Genomic DNA, 18378 nt, shown 5'->3' on the forward strand with positions numbered 1-18378 from the left:
GTTCAGATTTAAAGCACCTTAAAGCCTGGTGTGTTGGAGACTCAGTGAGTCCAATCACTGAGGTAGGTAATTGGACAGTGAGAGGTCTCCACTGTAAATGTAATTCCTGGGAGCTTTTCTTCGCCCCTTTGCTCCCAAGTAATGACAGAGTTTCTACGCCTGCTCTAGCCCGCTTTAGCTCCCAAATAAACAACTTGGAGACCTAATAAATATATTAGTAAGCTGCAGGCACTGTGCTGGGCAGATATTTATCTATTCTAACCCTCCGTGGCTGCCTACATCCTAGCCACGTGGTCCTTAACCTGCAATCTGAATCGTGTTCTGGCTTGCAAAAGCCGTTCCTTGTGTGTCCCTCAACACTGAACGGATCTAGGGTGATGGGTAATTTGACAGCATCACTGGGAGTCGTTGAACCCTTTGGAGGTGGAGCCTATTTAGAGGACGTAGGTCTCAGTGAGCGTTTCTGGGCGGAGCCTATTTAGAGGACGTAGGTCTCAGTGAGTGTTTCTGGGAGCTGTATCTTTTCCTGATGTCCCTCTTCTGTCTCCTGCTTTCTTCCTTCCTCCTTCCTTGCTGCTATGTTTCACCAACCTTCTGCCATGCCAAAACCAATGGAGCCAGCTGATCATGGATTGAAATCTATGAGAGCGTAAACCAGAACAAACCTGCCCTGCATCAAGCTGTTTCCCCCAGGAATCTTGTCACAGCAATGGGAAACAGCACTGACGCTAGGACCATCTTGATCTCTCTTGTTTTGAGACGTGGTCTAGCTAGATATAAAGTAGACCAGGCTGGCCTAAACTTAGAGATCTGCCTGGCTCTGACTCCCATGCGTTGGGATTAAAGGTGTGTGCCACCACACCTGCACTATTCTTTAACTTAAAACTCAAGAGTTCAAAACTTGACTCTAACCTCTTTAGGCAGTGTTTATAGCTTATTTGTTCTGGGCCAGTTACACTGTAGAGAATGGATTTTGTCCTCGTTATCCTTTCTATATTTGGAGTCTATAATTAATCAACAATAATTAACAAATTGACAGAAAAAGATATTTATCCATGTTTTTATGTGTATGGGGTTCCACAGAAAAATTAAAACCAAACGAAGCAGTTGTTCTTTCAGGAATGTTTACTGTTTTAAGAAGAAGCAATCCGTTGGTCATCACCTGCTCCTCCAAGCAGCGAACTCTCCAGCTTCCTGGGACGCCGGGAGGGCCTTAGATGGGTCAGGGTCAGGGTCAGGGGCCATGACTTGTCTCCTGAATCTAATGCCTTAGCCTCCAGCCAGAACGGTGGCCAGTGAGCAGAGAGGTAGGTGCTGGCTGCAGTTGTGTTGGCTGAGGTGATGAGTTGGCATAGCCTTGGGCTCTCAGCCAGACTCCCTCAGCAGCAAATGCAGTTTGCAGGCCAGCAGGTTGCTCAGAGGCTGAGTGGAAGCTCCTTTAGGCCAGCCATCCCCAACTCCACCCCCCACCCCCTACACCTTTTCTTCTTTCTTCAGTCTCCTTGGGGCTGCAGCCAAATGGGCTATGTCCTGGAACCCAAGATGCAGCCTATAAGAGTCAACCAAACGTTTCAGCCCCAGGCCTGCTGGCCCTGGCCAGTGGGCCTTAGCGTCTCACTGCTGCCCTCACCCCAGGTCACTGCCAAGCTAGGCAGAAAACAGCCTGGTTGCTTCTGGTATCCCTGGAGCCATCTGTCAGCGCTGAGCCCCGCCAAATGAGTCCGGGAGAGAAGAGGTCGGAGGATACTATGGAACCTTACCGCCAGGGGCTGCTCGCCCTATGACAACAGAGTCTGGCCCAGACCATGACAGAGGTAGAGGCCACGTTCAGAAGCAGAGGGAGAGCTAATGGCTACAGCTGGAGGAGGAAGCGGGAGGCCTCTGGGAGGAGCTGCTGCTCCAGTAGCACCTGGCTGAGGACAGGACCACTTCCGGGACCTGTGCTCTCCTCTGAAGAAGATGTCACTTCACCTGCTGCCCACTCTTTAACTGTGGCTGCCACAGTCCACAAAGGACACGGGTGTGAAAGAGTCCAGCATGAACCCAAAACAGGCACAGACCAGCCTCCTGCAGACAGAAGTGCTGCATAAGGAGCGATAAGCACGTCAGCACCTCTGAGAGACCAGAGGGCAATGAAGAACACTGGCAACTTGAATTCATGATAGTCTTCAATTTAGGATCAAGGCCTTCTCAAAAAAGGCGCCTCCTTACAGCTGAGAGCTCAACAGTGAGTCGGGTATCAACCACACCCATAGCATAGGGCTCTCAGTCAGTGCTGAAGCCGACTCTGTGTCACACACAAGAGTTGCTCAAGAGTGTACTGCCCTGAGGATGACTGTCCGTCTCTCATGGCAGTCACTTGACTGTCAAAAAAAATAATAATAATAATTGGATTTCACTGTTTCACAGCCTGAACTGAGAAAGGATTTATAGAGAATGTCTGAGTTAGGCAGGCAGATTTTTTCCATATCAAGCAGATGAACTTCAGACATTTATCTCCTTTGGATGGAAAGGTTTGAGCAGAGGAAATGCTGTCACACAGGTAGCACTGGGAGATTATTCCCCACAGAGACTGGGATTCCCGTCTTGTGAGGATGTACTGGGGAGGGCTTCAGAGAGTTGCAGGGACAGGACCAGAGCTGCTAGTAGCCAGGAGTCTGAGACTGTAGATTAGCGCTGTCCTGAAGGACCGTCAGGGTTACTTTAGTAGAAATGAATAAAGTGAATTAATAAGACTTTGAATAAAAGCCTGAAACTGTCTCATCCTTGGCCCCAGGAGGGCTTGATCTTCAAACACCCTAAAGGTATGGCCACACTTGACTTGATAGGCTATTACAATCTGTACCCAAGACCAGCCAAAGATGTAGGTCTTGTTACAATCAGACAAATTTTAATCATTTTTAAAAATCAATTTTCTAGCTTGGATATTGTTTTCTTTGGGGTTTTCATTTGTTTTGTTTCAAGGTTTTAATCAATGTTATTGCTTTTGTTGTCATTGATTTGCTATTTTGCTAAAGCTATACACTGTATATAATTGATGTTTGTAAGACCCTGTTGAGTGAAATGACTATTTTCATGAATAAAAAAGAGACTTCCCCTCCCCCCCAAAAAGAAGCAACACATTGTATAGAGGTGACTAGTTAAAACAGGTTTTGATTCATAGGCAATCCATTAGGGCATCAATGAGGAAATGTGGCAGACTAGAGTTGATTGCTAAATTATTATAAAATTATTATAAATTATTAATATATTAATTATTTAATTATTTATTATAATTATTAATTAATTATTATAAATTTTTTCTTAGTATTGTCTCAAGTCTTATTGGTTGGAGGGGAGGGTTCTGATTCTATTGGGCAAATAATCATCTCTTGCTTTCTACTCTGTGTGTGTGTGTGTGTGTGTGTGTGTGTGTGTGTGTATGTGTGTTACTGTTCTGTGGGTTGAAACTAGGACCTAACACATCTAGGCTAGCACTATACCACTAAGGCCACCCCCCCCCTTTTTTTTGCACTTCTTGAGACACAGTTTCATTATGTTTCCCAATCTGCTCTCAAACTCAGGGCTCTGCAGCTCAGGCAGGTCTTGAACCTCAGGCAGATCCTTGTTTCAACACCTCCCCCTCACCCCCCCACCGTGGTAGATGGGGTTGCAGGTCTAGCCCACCAGGCTCTACCCCTGCTTCCATAAAGGCAAATCTCTATGCTGTTTAGACAGAAAAGAGAACAATCTTGTGCACACTAGTTTTCTGTTGCCTTTAATCCAGAATTGTCTTTTACACCCAAATGGCATATTTTGGGTGTGATAGTCTGACCTGTTTTGGCGACATACTCTGTCAGAAAATGAAGATCTGGATTTTTTTTTCCCTTCTAGAAAAATCTTGAAGACTTTCATTTACATCTATCTATCTATCTATCTATCTATCTATCTATCTATCTATCTATCTGGTAAAATACAATGCCTACTTTTTTCAAATATAAGGCACTTTCCTATCAGTTTACTCTCGACACATGTGTAAGGTGGCCAATATGTATTTTCTGTGTAATATTTGAATGAGCATCTGAAATGAAAACATTTAAAATGGTTATCTGTATATTTGTTTGTTAAATCTGGCCATCTCATTCATACAATGTGAGAAACTCAGAAAAGCGGATGTCTAAATTATTTCAGCAGAAAAGAGTGGGGAGAAAAGAATTCTGGATTTTAACTGTGACAAACCAAACATAAAATTTATCATCTTAACTATTTTGAGTATAAAGATCAGAGTATATTGAATTGTGCAGCCATCGCTCATCCCTCTCAGACCCTTTTCATTATCCATATCCATTATTAATTAAGGAAACAAAACACAAAATAAAAACCTTTCCCTTTCCTCAGCTTCTCCGAATTGTTAAATGCAGTCTGCAGCATAGGAAAAATCCCTTCCCTCAGGTTTTGCTCCTGCCAGAGTTATCAGTAGTCTGAAGAAAGTTGCATCATCACCTGTGTGAGAACGCAGAGGAAATTTCCCTTTTTCCTAGTTGCGAGAAGTCTCTGGATGCGCTTCCACTTAACGACGCCCACCAACCAGGAGCTATCTCCTCAACTCTGGATCTCTTCGCTCCGCCCCTCTCGCCTAGCCCCGCCCCGCCCCGCCCCGCCATCGGGTAACCTAGGGAACCGCAGGTGAGGCGTTACCCAGAAGAGGCCGGATCCGGAAGTAGATGTCGCCCCGCCCACCAACCAAGAAGCGGCCAAGCACGGTGACGTGTCGTTGTAGGAGTTGGCGTACCCGCCCTGCGTAGGTCCCGTCCGAGCTCTGGGCGAGTCAGCTGTCTGGAATCCCGATGTCGTTTTCATTCTCACAGACTCCGGTTGTCCGGGTTTTTAATTTACTTTACCCAGAGTGTTGAGGCTGGCGGGGGCTGGAGGCAAGAAGGTCCAGGTCGCCGAGGGCTCGTTACTGAGTATCCCAGGCCACCCTGGGAAGTGATTCTCGGTCTTAAGCTTGTGGTGGTCTGTGAAAGAGGACGGGTTAAATGCAACTGGTAACTCTCGGGCGTTAGCGCCGGAAGTCTGCGATCCTAAATTCAGGTCTAGAATCTGTGTCCTCCGGCGACCAGGGCCGAGCACCTTCTAGTTTGCTTCGCCCTTGCTTCTCCTGGCTCGGTTATAGAGGTGGAAGATGCAGAGACCAGGCTGGTGCAGCCTTGGGAAGTGAGACAGCGAACAATAAACATGATCGTTTCCGAAATTCCGTGGGGCACCGGTGGAAATGGGGGACACCTACATTCTACATTATCCCTCTTAGCACAAGTAGAAGCCGGGGAGACCATCAGACTGCCTTAGCGTGGTAGTTAGGAGCTTAGAGACCACCAAAAGGACTCAGTCTATAATTCTGTGGCACAGTGAGCAGCATGCCAGCTATAGACAGGTTTGAGGCAAAGGTGTTGTCAGAGGTGGAAAAAGTAATGGCAAGGTTGGGGCAGGAGCTTCATAGTGAAGGTCAAGTTTGGTAGTATCAGAAAAATAGGTAAGGGGTGAGGGTGTTAGTCATTTTTTCTATTTGGAGACAACAGCTGCTTCCTGTTTCAAAAAAGGGAGTTGACAAGGCCTAGGCCAAAGTTCAGTATGTCCACGCATTTGAGAGGGTGTGTGTGAACACTGCTCCTCTTGTTATGAACGTGGTCAGCGCCGCCTGGGACAACTACTACAGCACATATTTTTTTGTTTTTGTTTTTAATTTAATCTTTACCACTCTTGGAGGGTGAGCATTCCTTTTGTTCTTTCATTTCTCCTGTAATGAACCCATGCCCAGGGGCTCATAGCTAGATCACTGTGTTCCAAAGCCAGGGCTCTCAGCCAGTACAAATTACCTTTGATGTTTGCTTTTCCTGGTTATGTCAGGAGCTCTTTTCCCAGGTGCTAGAGCCATTGAAAATCTGGTTAGTTATAAACCTTCTTTGGGGGAAATACATGAGCACCCAGAAGACTTGATGGCATATGAGACTCCAAACTTTGTTGAATTTACCTATTTTCTGCATTTGCCCATTCTTGAATTTGGGGGTTACAGCCATCCAGGACTGTTAGTGCTTGTTTTATAGTATAAGATGATGCACTTTGGGGTAAGAGTTCAGTTGAAGTCTAAAACTCCATGGGCTTTTTATGCTAAACTTTATTTTTTTTCATCAATGGGAAAAGCTATGCAACTTGTTGAAAAGTAATGATGCCGTACTAATCTTCCTTGACATGACTGCTTTGCTAATTAAGCTCCCTTATCTTCATTGGAACATGCCAATGCTACTTTATATTCATTACCTGCTCCCACTTATCTCATTTTGACGCTCTGAAAGATATGTTTCTTATGTTCACACACTTGTCCCACACAAGAATGCCCCACCATTTCCGATGCTTACGAATTATCCCTGAAAATACCTCTAAGAGCTGTTTCAAGATTTACGAATCCTTCTTTCCATTTGTTCCTTTATCCTGGCCCCAAATAGGTGACCCCTGAGCTCTCCCTCATCGACCAACTCGGTCTCCATCAGCAAGTACTTGGTTCGTCAGTCCTGAGCTGAATGGCTTGTGTGAGGAGGTTACAGAGGACAGAAAAGAGGTGCGCCTGAGAAGCGCCGCACTCAGAAGCGCCACGGTGGAATGTGGAACCGGACTGTGGGTCCTGGGAACTCACAGGCGGAAGTCACCCAGCCGGAGAGCTGAAAACCCGGAACGCGGATCTCCTTTCCGCCCCGCCCGGAAACAGCCCGCTGCGCTTGCGGCGCCCGCACTGAGCATGTGCATGCGGTGCCGCGCATGCTCCGTGGAGGCCCGCTTCGGTTTCTGTCGCGGGGCCGGTGGTGTCTCCTAGCGTAACCGGAACTAGCCGTTGCGGGCCGGCCTTCTCTGCGCTCGGGCCTTGAGGTGATCTCCGAGGCCCCCGCCCCTCCTCCCTCGTCGTCCCCTCGGCTCGGCCGCCCTCCTTTCACAGCCGCCGGCATGAGCTCCAGGCCGCCCGCGTCGCTGCCAGCGCGAGGCCCGCGGTTGTTGCTGCTGTCGCTGCTCTTGCTAGGGACGGTCCCAGGCCCGCGCCGGGGCAGCGCCTTCTACCTGCCTGGCCTGGCTCCGGTCAATTTCTGCACCGAAGAGAAGAAGAGCAACGAGTGCAAGGTGGGGGAGACCTGTCGAGCTGCCCGGGACCGGAGCGGGGTCTGGAAGCGGGAGGGGGCGTAGCTGTAGGTGGGGTGGGATTCCCGAGCCGTGCCGGGCGGGGGTCCTGCCGGCACTGGGCTCTCTGAGCACTCTGGCTGTCCCTGCGGGCTCGCACTTACAGCTCGATGTGCCTTGCCCGGACCCCGGAAGCTTTCGGAGCGCCCTTGGACTGGCCTGCAAGCAGGTACGGTGTGACCTGCTGCCCACACGGGGCGCTCCCAGCCGAACGACAACTTCAAGTAACTTAATTTTATAGCTCCCTGTTTCATTGCACTTTACTGGAACTCCTGGTTACGACGGCTTATTCTCTCTAGGACTTTGAAATAGAACTTCAAGATTACTAGTTGATTACTTAACCTGTGGGTTATGACACATTCTAACCCTCATTAAAAACTGCATAAGTAAAGACCAGTTGACAATACTCTTAATCCCTGACTGTTAAATTGTTTTTTAACTATAAAAAATTTAAGAGACCCCCAAATGAGTTTCTCCGAGATAGCTTTAAACACTTAAAAGGAAGTATACAGAGGGAGAAAGAACTGATCTTGAAAATGTTGGTTTCGTAGGACATCCGCCCACAAGTTTTTCAGTTTACCAGCTGATAGCAGCTTTTAGGTTATAAGGTGTAGAGCCTAATAATACACCATTACTTCGTGAAGTTACTAAAAACCAATCAGTTGGAGGATGAGGGTCTCTCTGAAACCGTTAATTTTAACGCTTCAAATAGTAGTTAAAACGTTTAAAACACTATAAAATAGGCTTATTTACTAAATTTTTCAAGCTGGTGTTAATTTTATGACTCTTAGCTATACCACAGTTGTGAATTTTGAGGTCGTCTTAGAGTATTACGGAGGCTATTAAAGTTTTCCTGGCATTTTGCAGCTTCTCTTTAGGTTTGTAGGCTATCCTGTGTGGCGTTGACGTGGTCACTACTGTTGTAAAAAGAAACATGTATCTATAACTCGGTAATGCTACAGTGTCCAATGATGCCTACCAATCTGTAAGATTCACCCAGACTCACAGTCCATTAACTGCAGTACCCCGAAAAGCAGGGACTTCTGCTTACTTCTGGAGAGTTGAGACCTAAAGTGAGATCCAGTCTTACAGGCGCACTGGATTTTTCCGTTAAATATTTCAGTAGCCAACTTTTATAAACGAGTCTTTAAACGAACAGTGACTGTGAACCACTGGAGAACAGAGGCTTATTTATAAAATCTGACGTTATGAAAGGTATGGTCCACATACCTAGAGAGCGTAGATGAAACATTTGTGAATTGGAGTCTTCTGGGGAGGCAGCAGAGAAGTAGCATTTGGACAAAGACTTTGGAGATGAATATGAGTGGATTTGTAGGTGGTCTGCAAGCTAGGTGATTTGTGTTGTCTCACAAGATCTTTAAGTGTCTTTGAAATTTCTGGTCCTTTGAGGTTTTTAACCTAGAGAGGTGTAGGGATGAAATGGGCAAGACAGATCATATTTCTGGATGTTGGATTTCTGACTTTGTTCTCAGCTACTCATTAGCCAGCAGTAAGAGGGGCGTGTCTCTGATCTCTAATTTAACTAGCTGGTGTGGAGACTTAACCATCTTCCCTTTTCTCTCAGTAGGTATTCTGCTCAGTAGACAGTTTAAATTTTTATGACCATAGTCAGAATGGTAACTGTTTTCAAACACTCCTTCCCTCTTTTCCAAACAGAAATTTACCTCACAGTTTGGGAGGCTGAGGAATCAAAGTTTTAGGTGCCCACAGACTCAGGGTCTGGTGGGGGTTCACTTTCTTCCTGGTCCCCATGTGTGGTCTTCATGTGGTGGAAGGGATGAAAGAGCTTCTTTAGCCCATCTGTTGAGAACACTAAACCATTGGTGAGAACTCCGCCCCAGGACTTGGCTATCCCTACAAGGCTTTCCTCCACAGGACCAGTACCTGAGGGCCTACTGCGTGAGTACAGGAGCTGGGGCAGGAGGACATAAGGATGGCACTCGTGTGTCCTAAGGCAGAAGTGAGCTGAGGGGCCCTCGATGCTGCCGCTGTGATTTCCGGCTCTTCCCATCACTGTGGTACAGGATAGTCATATTTGCTTCTTACGTGCTCTCCCTGAAAGGATTTTGGGTTTCCTAGAAGAGACTGCTTTGTACTGCTTGAGTGCACACTGAAGCAGGTGTAGCTCAATGTAATGTGTGCAGTGCAGGCTCAACTGTGAAGTCCTCATCCGTGCATCCGTCGTCAGCGCAGTATGGTGGACTGATGATGTGGCTGCTTGTTTCCTTGTTGTATAAGCCTTTGGTGTCTGGGCACACCTTTAATCCCAGCACTCAGAGACAGGGGCAGGTTCATCTCTGTAGTTTGTGGCCCCTGATCTACATAATTAGCTCTAAGACAGTGCTATGTAGAGAGACCTTGTCTCAAAAACAGTAGCAACAACAAAGTTTTATGTTTAATTTCATAACAGAGAAATATGAGTCCATTGAGCCTAAAATCCTATTTATGTTCTTCTGACTTCTGATTTATGATCTTAGCCTTCATAAATGAATTTTGAGGTTTACTTTTTTTAACATAATACCATTACATGTGCATACATTTAAATATCTGTGTAGTCATGGAATGTCCATTTTTTTTGTTTGTTAGAGATGGGAATGTTTTATTCTTAATACCCTGCTGTTTGTGGGCTTGTCTAACCATTTATGCTTGGTGGGCACTTAGGTTGGGTTTGGTATTTCTCTGTTGTAGTCAGGACTTATTTGTGCATTCTTCTTTTTTTCTCCTCCATCTTTATTAAATTGGGTATTTATTTACATTTCAATTGTTATTCCCTTTCCCGGTTTCCAGGCCAGCATCCCCTTAACCCCTCCGACTCCCCTTCTATATGGTTGTTCCCCTTCCCATCCTCCCCCCATTACCGCCCTCCCCCCAACAATCACATTCACTGGGGGTTCAGTCTTGGCAGGACCAAGGGCTTATGCATTCTTTTTAAAGATTTATTTTGATTATGTGTGTCTATGTAGATGCATATGGGTGTGGATGCCCACGGAGGCCAGCAGTGTTAGATTCTGGCCTCCTGCAGCTGGAGTTACAGGGGGTTGTAGCTGCCAGATATGTAGATGTTGGGAATTGAACTCAGGTCCTTTAGAAGAGCAGTCCTGGCTGTTAATGACTGAGCCACCTTTTCAGCTCCTATTTGTATATTCTTAAATGTCATTTTATTTTCTGAGTATTAGTGTTTTACACGCATTTGTGTTGTGTGTCATGTTTGTGCTTTGTGCCCACGTTGTTCACACTGAGTATCTTGGAACTGGAATTACAGACACTTGTTAGAGCCATGTGGATGCTGGATAGAACCTGGATCCTTTGCAAGAAAAGCCAGGGGTCTTAACTGCTTAGTCATTGCACATGTGCGTGCGTGAGAGCGAGCGAGTGAGTGAGTGAATGAACGAATGAGCAAGCGAGCGAGTGAGCACATGCCTGAGGAGTGCAGGACTCAGATCCCACAAGAGCCAGAGTCAGCGGTGATGGTTGTGACCTCTGACATGGGTGCTGGGAACCACACTCAAGTCCTCTGCTTGAGCAGCACCCCAGTACTCGTGTCTGCTTCCCAGTTGCTTGTATTTGCATTGTTGAGATGAGGGTCTTAGACTCCTGATCTCAAGTACAGAATGGTGCTCCTTTAGCCTCCCTACTGTTGAGATTACAGGAGTATGCGGCTGCTAGGTTCCATTGAATTGTACATTTAGGAACTATGATAATAGCTGATACCCTTTTATTTTTGCAGTGTTAGAGATTGAACCCAGGGATTTGGATATGCTAGGCACATGCTATACTGAGCTACACCCCCATTCCTGAAAACAGAGTTTGTAGGTCTGCACAGCTCCATTTGGTATAAAGGTTGTGACTCCTTCAGTTAGCTGCTGTGTGCTGGTTAGTTTTGGACTGAGTGAGTGGCTTTGTCGTGTCAAATGATTGAGAATAGTGACAGTTCACCTTCATGCTGTTACGTATTAACTGTTAAGTATTTGGTTCCTCAATATCAATTCAGATAAGAACTAAAAGAGCACATGCTCTCAACACATTGGATACTTTCCCCCCCCCCCCCATCGGATACTTTTTTGCTGCATAATATAGAGGTCACATTCTTAAAAACTTAATTACTTTATATCCCAATACCAGCCCCTCCTCTCCTTCCAGTACCCCACGCAGATCCTCCCTCCATTCCTTCCTCCCTTGTGAGAAGGGGGAGGCCCCTCTGGGTATTTCCACCTCCCAACCCCCAAAACATCAAATCACTGAAGGACCAGGAGCAGCCTCTCCCTCTGATGTCAGACATGGTGGCCCAGTTAGGGGAATGGGATCCACTTGCAGGCAGGCAGCAGATTTAGGGACAGCCCCCGCTCTAGTTGTTGGACCTGCATGAAGACCAAGCTGCACATTGCTACATATGTACAGGGGACATAGGTCCAGCCTGTGTATGTTCTTTGGTTGGTGGCTCAGTCTCTGAGAGCCCCCAAGGGTCCAGATTAGTTGACTCTGTTAGTCTTCCTGAGGAGTCCCTGTCTTCTTCAAGTCCTAGCAGTGGGGGATATGGATCCTGAAATGACCACTTTTTTTAGCCAAGCAGGACTCCCAACAGCAGGATAAGGGATAGCAACTCACCTACCTTGTACACAAGATGTCCACGGACAGAGACAGAAGAAATGGCCAACCAAATTGAGACCCATCCCATGGTCAAAAACCAATCCCTTATACTATTAATGATACTCTGTTATGGTTGTAGACAGGAGCCTAGTATAACTGTCCTCTGAGTGCACAGCCAATGCAAAGAAATCAGCCCACAGCCAAACATTAGATGGAGCTGGAGAAGCCTTGGGGAAGAGTTGGGTGAAGGATTGAGAGATCAGACTCTTATGGGAAAGAGTAAGATTTTCTCTCCTGGGGCTGGCAGGATGGTTCAGTGGGTAAAGATACTTGCCACCAGTTGGGCTCGGTGGTTGTGCGCCTTTAATCGCAGTGCTTAGGTGGCAGAGGCAGGCAGATCTCTAGGTTTGAGGCCAAGTGTTATTTGCAGAGTGAGCTCCAGGATAACTTAGAGAAGCCCTGTCTCAAAAAGCAAAACAAAACAGAACAAAAAAGATACTTGCCAACAAGTTGACAACCTGAGTTCAGTTTTTGGGACCCTCATGATGGAGAGAACCTACCCACAAAAGGTGTCCTTTGGCCTTCGCATGCACACCATGGCATGTGTGCATGCGTACATACATGGGGGTGTGGGAGAGATTATATTTGAGATTGTCTTTGTTGTGCTGTAATGAAAAATGACCAACTCTACCCTCTAGTGGCTAATGACAGACAGCCAGGCTCAGATGCATTAGCTGGGCAACCATGGTAAAATGACAGCTTACACAGTCACCTTCCTTTCTTGGTAGTTATTTTTAGAAACTTTTTGTAAATTGTGTCTGTTATTTTAGGAGCAATTGCCTTCAAACGTGGACTGAGTCAGACTTAAGAAAGCAAGTTGTGGGCTGCTCTGAACAGATGCAGAGTGAATGAGTCTCTAACACTTTGTGTTTGGCTGTGGAAATAGTATGAAGATAATGAAGTACTAAAAGAAAAATCAGCATAAGTGTGTTTATAAGTGATTAACACTTGCTAACTGGTGTTTAGTTTCATACCTTCATAGTTTTTTTCTATAATAAAAGCATGGATTCTTGCCATCCGTAAACCTAGAAGTGTGTAGAGGATGGTGTTTCAGGTTTGGCTTTGAGAAGACTCACTTTACCACAGAAAATAAACGGCCCAAAGGTATATAACTAGACACATGGAACAAAGTCACAGGTGTGTACACCACACATCACAGCAGAGGAAACCTGTAAGAATACCCCAACTTCTGTTGGCACTGGCTGGCCTATACTGCCAGCTTTATACCAGGTTCCTTAAACAACCTGCTTCCCAATCGTCCTTGCAGGCTTCTCAGTTTTCTAGTTCCTTGTGGCTACCTTACTTGTGGCAACCAGAACTTCTCTGTTGCCATTAAGATTAAGTATGCAGCTGGGCATGGAGGGTACTGCTTTAACCCCAGTGTTTGGGAGGAGAGGCAGAGTTCTAAGTTCGAAACTTGCCTGTTCTGCCTACATAGCATGTTCTAGACCATCCAGGGCTACTTTTTTTTTTTTTAAGAAAGAAGAAGAGGAGGGGGAGAAGGGGGGGGGAAAGGAACAGGTGGAGAAACGAAGAAGAAGAAACTTCAGTCTCCCTAAAGGGAGGAACCTTGTGAACATCCTTACCCTGTGCTCCTCTTTCAGGCCTGCTGACCAGTGGAGAATGGAAGGTCAGTAAGCTTTAGTGACTTGACTGTCTCAAGTTCACAGAGACAGTAAGAGTTGAGCTAAGAAGCAGATGAGCTCAGGAGTCCTGGAGCCCACAGCTCTGGCTCCTCACTTACTTTCTGATGCACTGTGCATTTCCCTACTGTGCCACCTACCTTCTGGGAACCAGAACTTCAGAATTGATGTGTTAGTCCAAAAAAAAACCAAAGGTGTGTCTTGTCTATGTGAAGATTTTTGTTTTTCTATTGGAAGTGTTTTTACACAGGGTCTTGTATAGTCCGGGTTGTCCTCATTCCAATGTATGAGGCTGGCCTTGACCTCCTGATTCTCCCCTCCTGAGTGCTAGATCACAAATGTAGGCCATCACACCCGGCTCAGTGGTCAGGTGTATGTCCTGTTCTTCAATACAGTCTAAAGTTGAGGAGAGAGCCCTGAATAAATAGATCACCTTCTGTGAGCAATAAAACACTCCCACCTTTATTGTAACATGGGTTCTTCCCATTTAACAACTTCCTACTAAGATATATATATATTTTTGGACTAACACATCAATTCTGAAGTTCTGGTTCCCAGAAGGTAGGTGGCACAGTAGGGAAATGCACAGTGCATCAGAAAGTAAGTGAGGAGCCAGAGCTGTGGGCTCCAGGACTCCTGAGCTCATCTGCTTCTTAGCTCAACTCTTACTGTGTCTGTGAACTTGAGACAGTCAAGTCACTAAAGCTTACTGACCTTCCATTCTCCACTGGTCAGCAGGCCTGAAAGAGGAGCACAGGGTAAGGATGTTCACAAGGTATATATATATATAAATAATATCTGCATTAAGCCTTCCTCAAGTCAATCTCTTTGTAGCTGTCTCTAAATTAGGCAGTGGGATCTTCTATAGCTTTCCCCTTTTGTATCTGTTCTATCGTACTTTAGACCCTTTATGACTGTCCTTGTATAGAGCCTGTCTCTTCTCTCATTGCCGTTTCCTCATTGTAGGTGTTAGGTGGGGCAGATGGGACGCCAGTGAGAGAAAGCAGAATAAAAGAAGCCGGAGAACTTTCATTCGTGGAGGAAACCCAAAGCACCTGCTTGACCCCTGTGTCTAAAGCAGTAAAACAGTCTGTACTGGCTGGTTTGTGTGCCAACTTGACACAAGCTGAAGTTACCACAGAGAAAGGAGTCTCAGTTGAGGAAATGTGTCCATGAGACCCAGCTGTAAGGCATTTTCTCAACTAGTGATCAAGAGGGAAGGACCCAGCCCACTGGAGGTGGTGCCGTCGTCCCTGGGCTGGTGGTCTTGGGTTCTATAAGAGAGCAAGCTGAGCAAGCCAGGGGAAGCAAGTCAGTAAGAAACATCCCTCCATGGCTTCTGCATCAGCTCCTGCTTCCTGACCTGCTTGAGTTCCAGTCCTGACTTCCTTTGGTGATGAACAGCAATGTGGAAGTGTGAGCTGAGTAAACCCTTTCCTCCCCAGCTTGCTTCTTGGTCATGATGTTTGTGCAGGAATACAAACCCTGACTAAGACACGGTCTGACCACAGCTGAGACTGATTATAACAGAAAATAAAAACATGCTCTTGGATGAAGGATTTAGAAGGGATACCCATGAATTCTAATTAGATAAAAACCTCTGCTATACAAAAATTTTTCAGTGATTAATAGAAGATTTATTTATGCAAGAATAGAGCCACCTGTGCTTTATAAGGCAAGCTTAAATGTTTGATCCCAATTTCCTTCTTGGATACGTTTTCTTTCTCTCTCTGTCTGTTTTGAAAATGTAATACCAGAAAAGGGACCAGTTCTCAGCACAGCTCCTGAAAGTGATTTCTTGAGGTAAACATGTACTGGTCTCGAGTAGGTCTAGGAAATAAAGCTGCCCTTGACACTTGGGATCAATGTACTGAAGCAGATACTCATGGTTAAGCAAAGCCCTGGTGCTCAGATGCTTGGCTTGCGCCTTGGGAGGCTCACAGATCACCATACAAATTTCTTAGTGTGAGATTATACTCAGTCCTGCTTTGTCTAAGTGATGTAGGATTCTGTAACTTCCTTAAAATGTTTAATGTTCAGTTTTGTGTGTGTGTGCTTGTGTTAACATAGCCAGAGACAGTTTGAAAGCTAGGTGTGAGGTAAGCAGCCCTTAAAGCCCGTCTTCAGACATTCCACTTTAGAGCGTTGAAGACATATGTTCAGAACAAGGTGGACTTAACCTCTGAGTACAGATGCTTAGATAAAGATGATTAGAGCAGATGATGATGACCATAAAAGAAATCCAATACCAGGCCAGGTTTGTCATACACATGTAATCTCAGCACTCTAGGGGCGGGACCAGGAGTTCACAATAATTCTCAGCTGAGCAGTGAGCTCAGGAGCAGCTTAGGATACGGGAGACTTTGCCTCAGAAGAAAGATTTTAACACTTTTATGGGTTTTATTAGCATACGTTAATTATATTTAACAGTGGTCTTTTCTTCTCTCTCTTGAGACAGTCTTACGATGTAGCCTTGACTGGTCTGAAGCTAGCTAGCTGTGTAGAACAGGTTGGCCTCTAAGTCATAAAGCAGGCCTCTGCCTTCCAAGTTCCCAAGCACTGGGACTAAAGGTGTGTACCACCATACCTGAGCACAATGGGGTTTTCATTCTTGTATATAATGTACATGACATTTTCATTTGTGTATATATTTTCATCATATTCACCCCCATTCTACCCCTATTACCTAAATGTCACTCATTATATGCTTGCTGTTTGATAAGAAGAAAATTAAGCCCCACAGAGACTCGGTAGCTTCCTCTCACATATTTCATTTACTTAGTGCCTACAGAGGCCAAAAGAGAGTATTGGATTCCTCTGGAACAGAAGTTAGAGATCTCTGTCCACCAGTGCTCTTAACCTCTGAGCGAGCGAGCCATCTCTCTAGCCCCTCCACCTATGAGTATGCAAATTTGCTTTCATTTTTAGTAATTGGCATAATTATATCAAATAATTGTTTTATTAATAAATGTTTGACTTCTGTACTTATTGTCTATAGCCATTATTCAGTATTGTGTAATTTTCTTAGCTGTAGTCACAAGTAGAAAAGCTTAAGAAAATCCTGCTTTCAGCTGAGTGGCTGAGGTGGGATCATTGGCTGTGCAGCAACAGTGACCGGCAGTGCAGTCAGTGCTGCTTCCCCTGCTCTGAGGGAGGGGGGAGGAGGGGAGTCCTTTCGATAAGCCTGGGAGTTATCCATATAGTAGTATTTATAAACAAATTCAAGAATGTTCAGCTTTGTACACTAACACACAAGTATACATATTGATTCATTTAATCTATAATTGCATGCCAGTTGTGGACCATCTTCTGTATATACCACTTTCTTTCCTTACTGTTGACTCATCTAGTCTTTACATTCAAAGTTGTTAATTGCCCCAGATAGACTTAGACTCTGAACTGAACCTAACAGTATTTACCTGTGGGTGTGTGCCTTGGGGGCCTGAAGAAGCCAGAGAGGCATCAGATCGTCTGGAGCTTGCTTTAAAGGCAGTGTATGCCATCAGTATGCGCTCTAGGCTCCTCATGTATGTGTGTGTTAAAATGGACTTTCTTTTCAGGTGGAAGATTTGTAAGTTATAGCTTTTGGGCATTTTTATGGAAAGCTGTTGATAATTACATTATTTTGTATCACAAAGCAGAACTAACACATACCGCTGAAGGCATTGTTAACATCTTTTTTATGTTTGGAATTTGAGGCTTCTTTGCTAGGTCAGGAGAAGATGACAGATAAGGTAAACTTAATGGAGGGTTTGATATTCGATAAAATGCCAGATGCAAGCTTAGCAAAAATTAATAAAGTACAAATAATTTTTGAGAGTAGAACAAGAAGTGGTGTGACGCTTAGTGAACAGCACAGTAAGATGCATCAACAGTTGGCTTAAGTGACTTAATTTAGAAACAGAAGGCAAGCATGGTTCCAAGGGGAGAGGCTTTCCTGACTGTTAGAACTAGTCAAAGACCTACTGTAAGCCACGGGTACGACATTTGTCTGTGATCCGGAACTCTGGAGACAGAGGCCGGAGGATTGGGAGTTCTGGGTCAGGTTTGGAGCCATAGTGAGACCTTAACTCATGGTAAAAATACAGTTTTAGAGGAAGGAACTAGTGAGCTTGATTTCTAAGGTTGTTTTAAACTGGAACTTAGACAGTATGGCTTAGCTTAAGGGAGTGGGTAGCTGTAGGATGGTGGGTATTTTTTTCTGTAGACCTCAGGACTGATTGATATAATTAGTGTGTTAAATGGAGTGTTAACAAGGAAAACATATGAAATATAGCCAGTTGGCAGTATTAGATCTGTAATAAATATAATCCTAATAGGTATACAATTTCAGGAGCTTTTTAAACGTTACATAGGAGATCTGGCATTGTGTTCTACACCTGTGATCCCAGCATTTGGGAGGGGAGCAGATTGGGAGTTCAAGGTCATAATCCTTGGCTGCACAGACAGGTCAAATCCAACCTAGGCTACATGGGATCCTGTTCCAAAAATAAAAGCAGAAGTTATATGAGAGAGCAGAATTAAGTCCATTAGGTTTACTGAACTAAGTAAAGTAAACTAATGTGGTCTTAGACACACTTAGAAAGACTATTTGAAGAGAAACCATGTATACTTGAGGATGCGAGTGCTGTAGGTTTAGCACACAGGAGAGGAGGAGGAGAAGTAGCTGAAGAACTTATACACAGGGACAAAGAGGCTCCTGAAAAGTAATGGTGGCATTCTGTAATTCTAGGACACTTTGGTGTTTGAACCTTGAATTTTACTATAGTTCTGCTTGATTACGTATCTGTCAAGAACATTGTATGAGAGCTTAGTAAAATCCCAAGAAAACCAACTGGCATGATAAAAATAAGTAATTGAAAAA

The 18378-nt window shown here is 45.0% G+C and overlaps 1 protein-coding gene, 1 long non-coding RNA gene and 1 pseudogene across 2 annotated transcripts in view; 2 read left to right on the forward strand and 1 right to left on the reverse strand.

Annotated features, from left to right (window-relative positions):
• Positions 1-1343: 1343 nt before the first annotated feature.
• On the forward strand, positions 1344-2100 carry LOC148001164 (uncharacterized; annotated as a pseudogene).
• A 1641-nt stretch (positions 2101-3741) lies between these two features.
• On the reverse strand, positions 3742-6651 carry LOC134482164 (uncharacterized). Its single transcript, XR_015639097.1, has 3 exons — positions 6415-6651; positions 4678-4997; positions 3742-4482 (listed from the first exon to the last, which is right to left on the reverse strand). It is a non-coding gene; the product is annotated as an uncharacterized LOC134482164 (long non-coding RNA).
• A 159-nt stretch (positions 6652-6810) lies between these two features.
• Tm9sf2 (transmembrane 9 superfamily member 2) overlaps positions 6811-18378 on the forward strand; it is a 52428-nt gene continuing 40860 nt past the window's right edge. The window contains 1 exon segment of the mRNA NM_001005554.1: positions 6811-7146. Coding sequence (NP_001005554.1) covers positions 6976-7146 — 171 coding nt within the window. The 5' untranslated portion in view covers positions 6811-6975.

The sequence above is a fragment of the Rattus norvegicus genome, chromosome 15 (genome assembly GCF_021556685.1).
Source record: "Rattus norvegicus strain SHRSP/BbbUtx chromosome 15, alternate assembly SHRSP_T2T, whole genome shotgun sequence".
In the NCBI taxonomy this organism is placed as follows: Eukaryota; Metazoa; Chordata; class Mammalia; order Rodentia; family Muridae; genus Rattus; species Rattus norvegicus.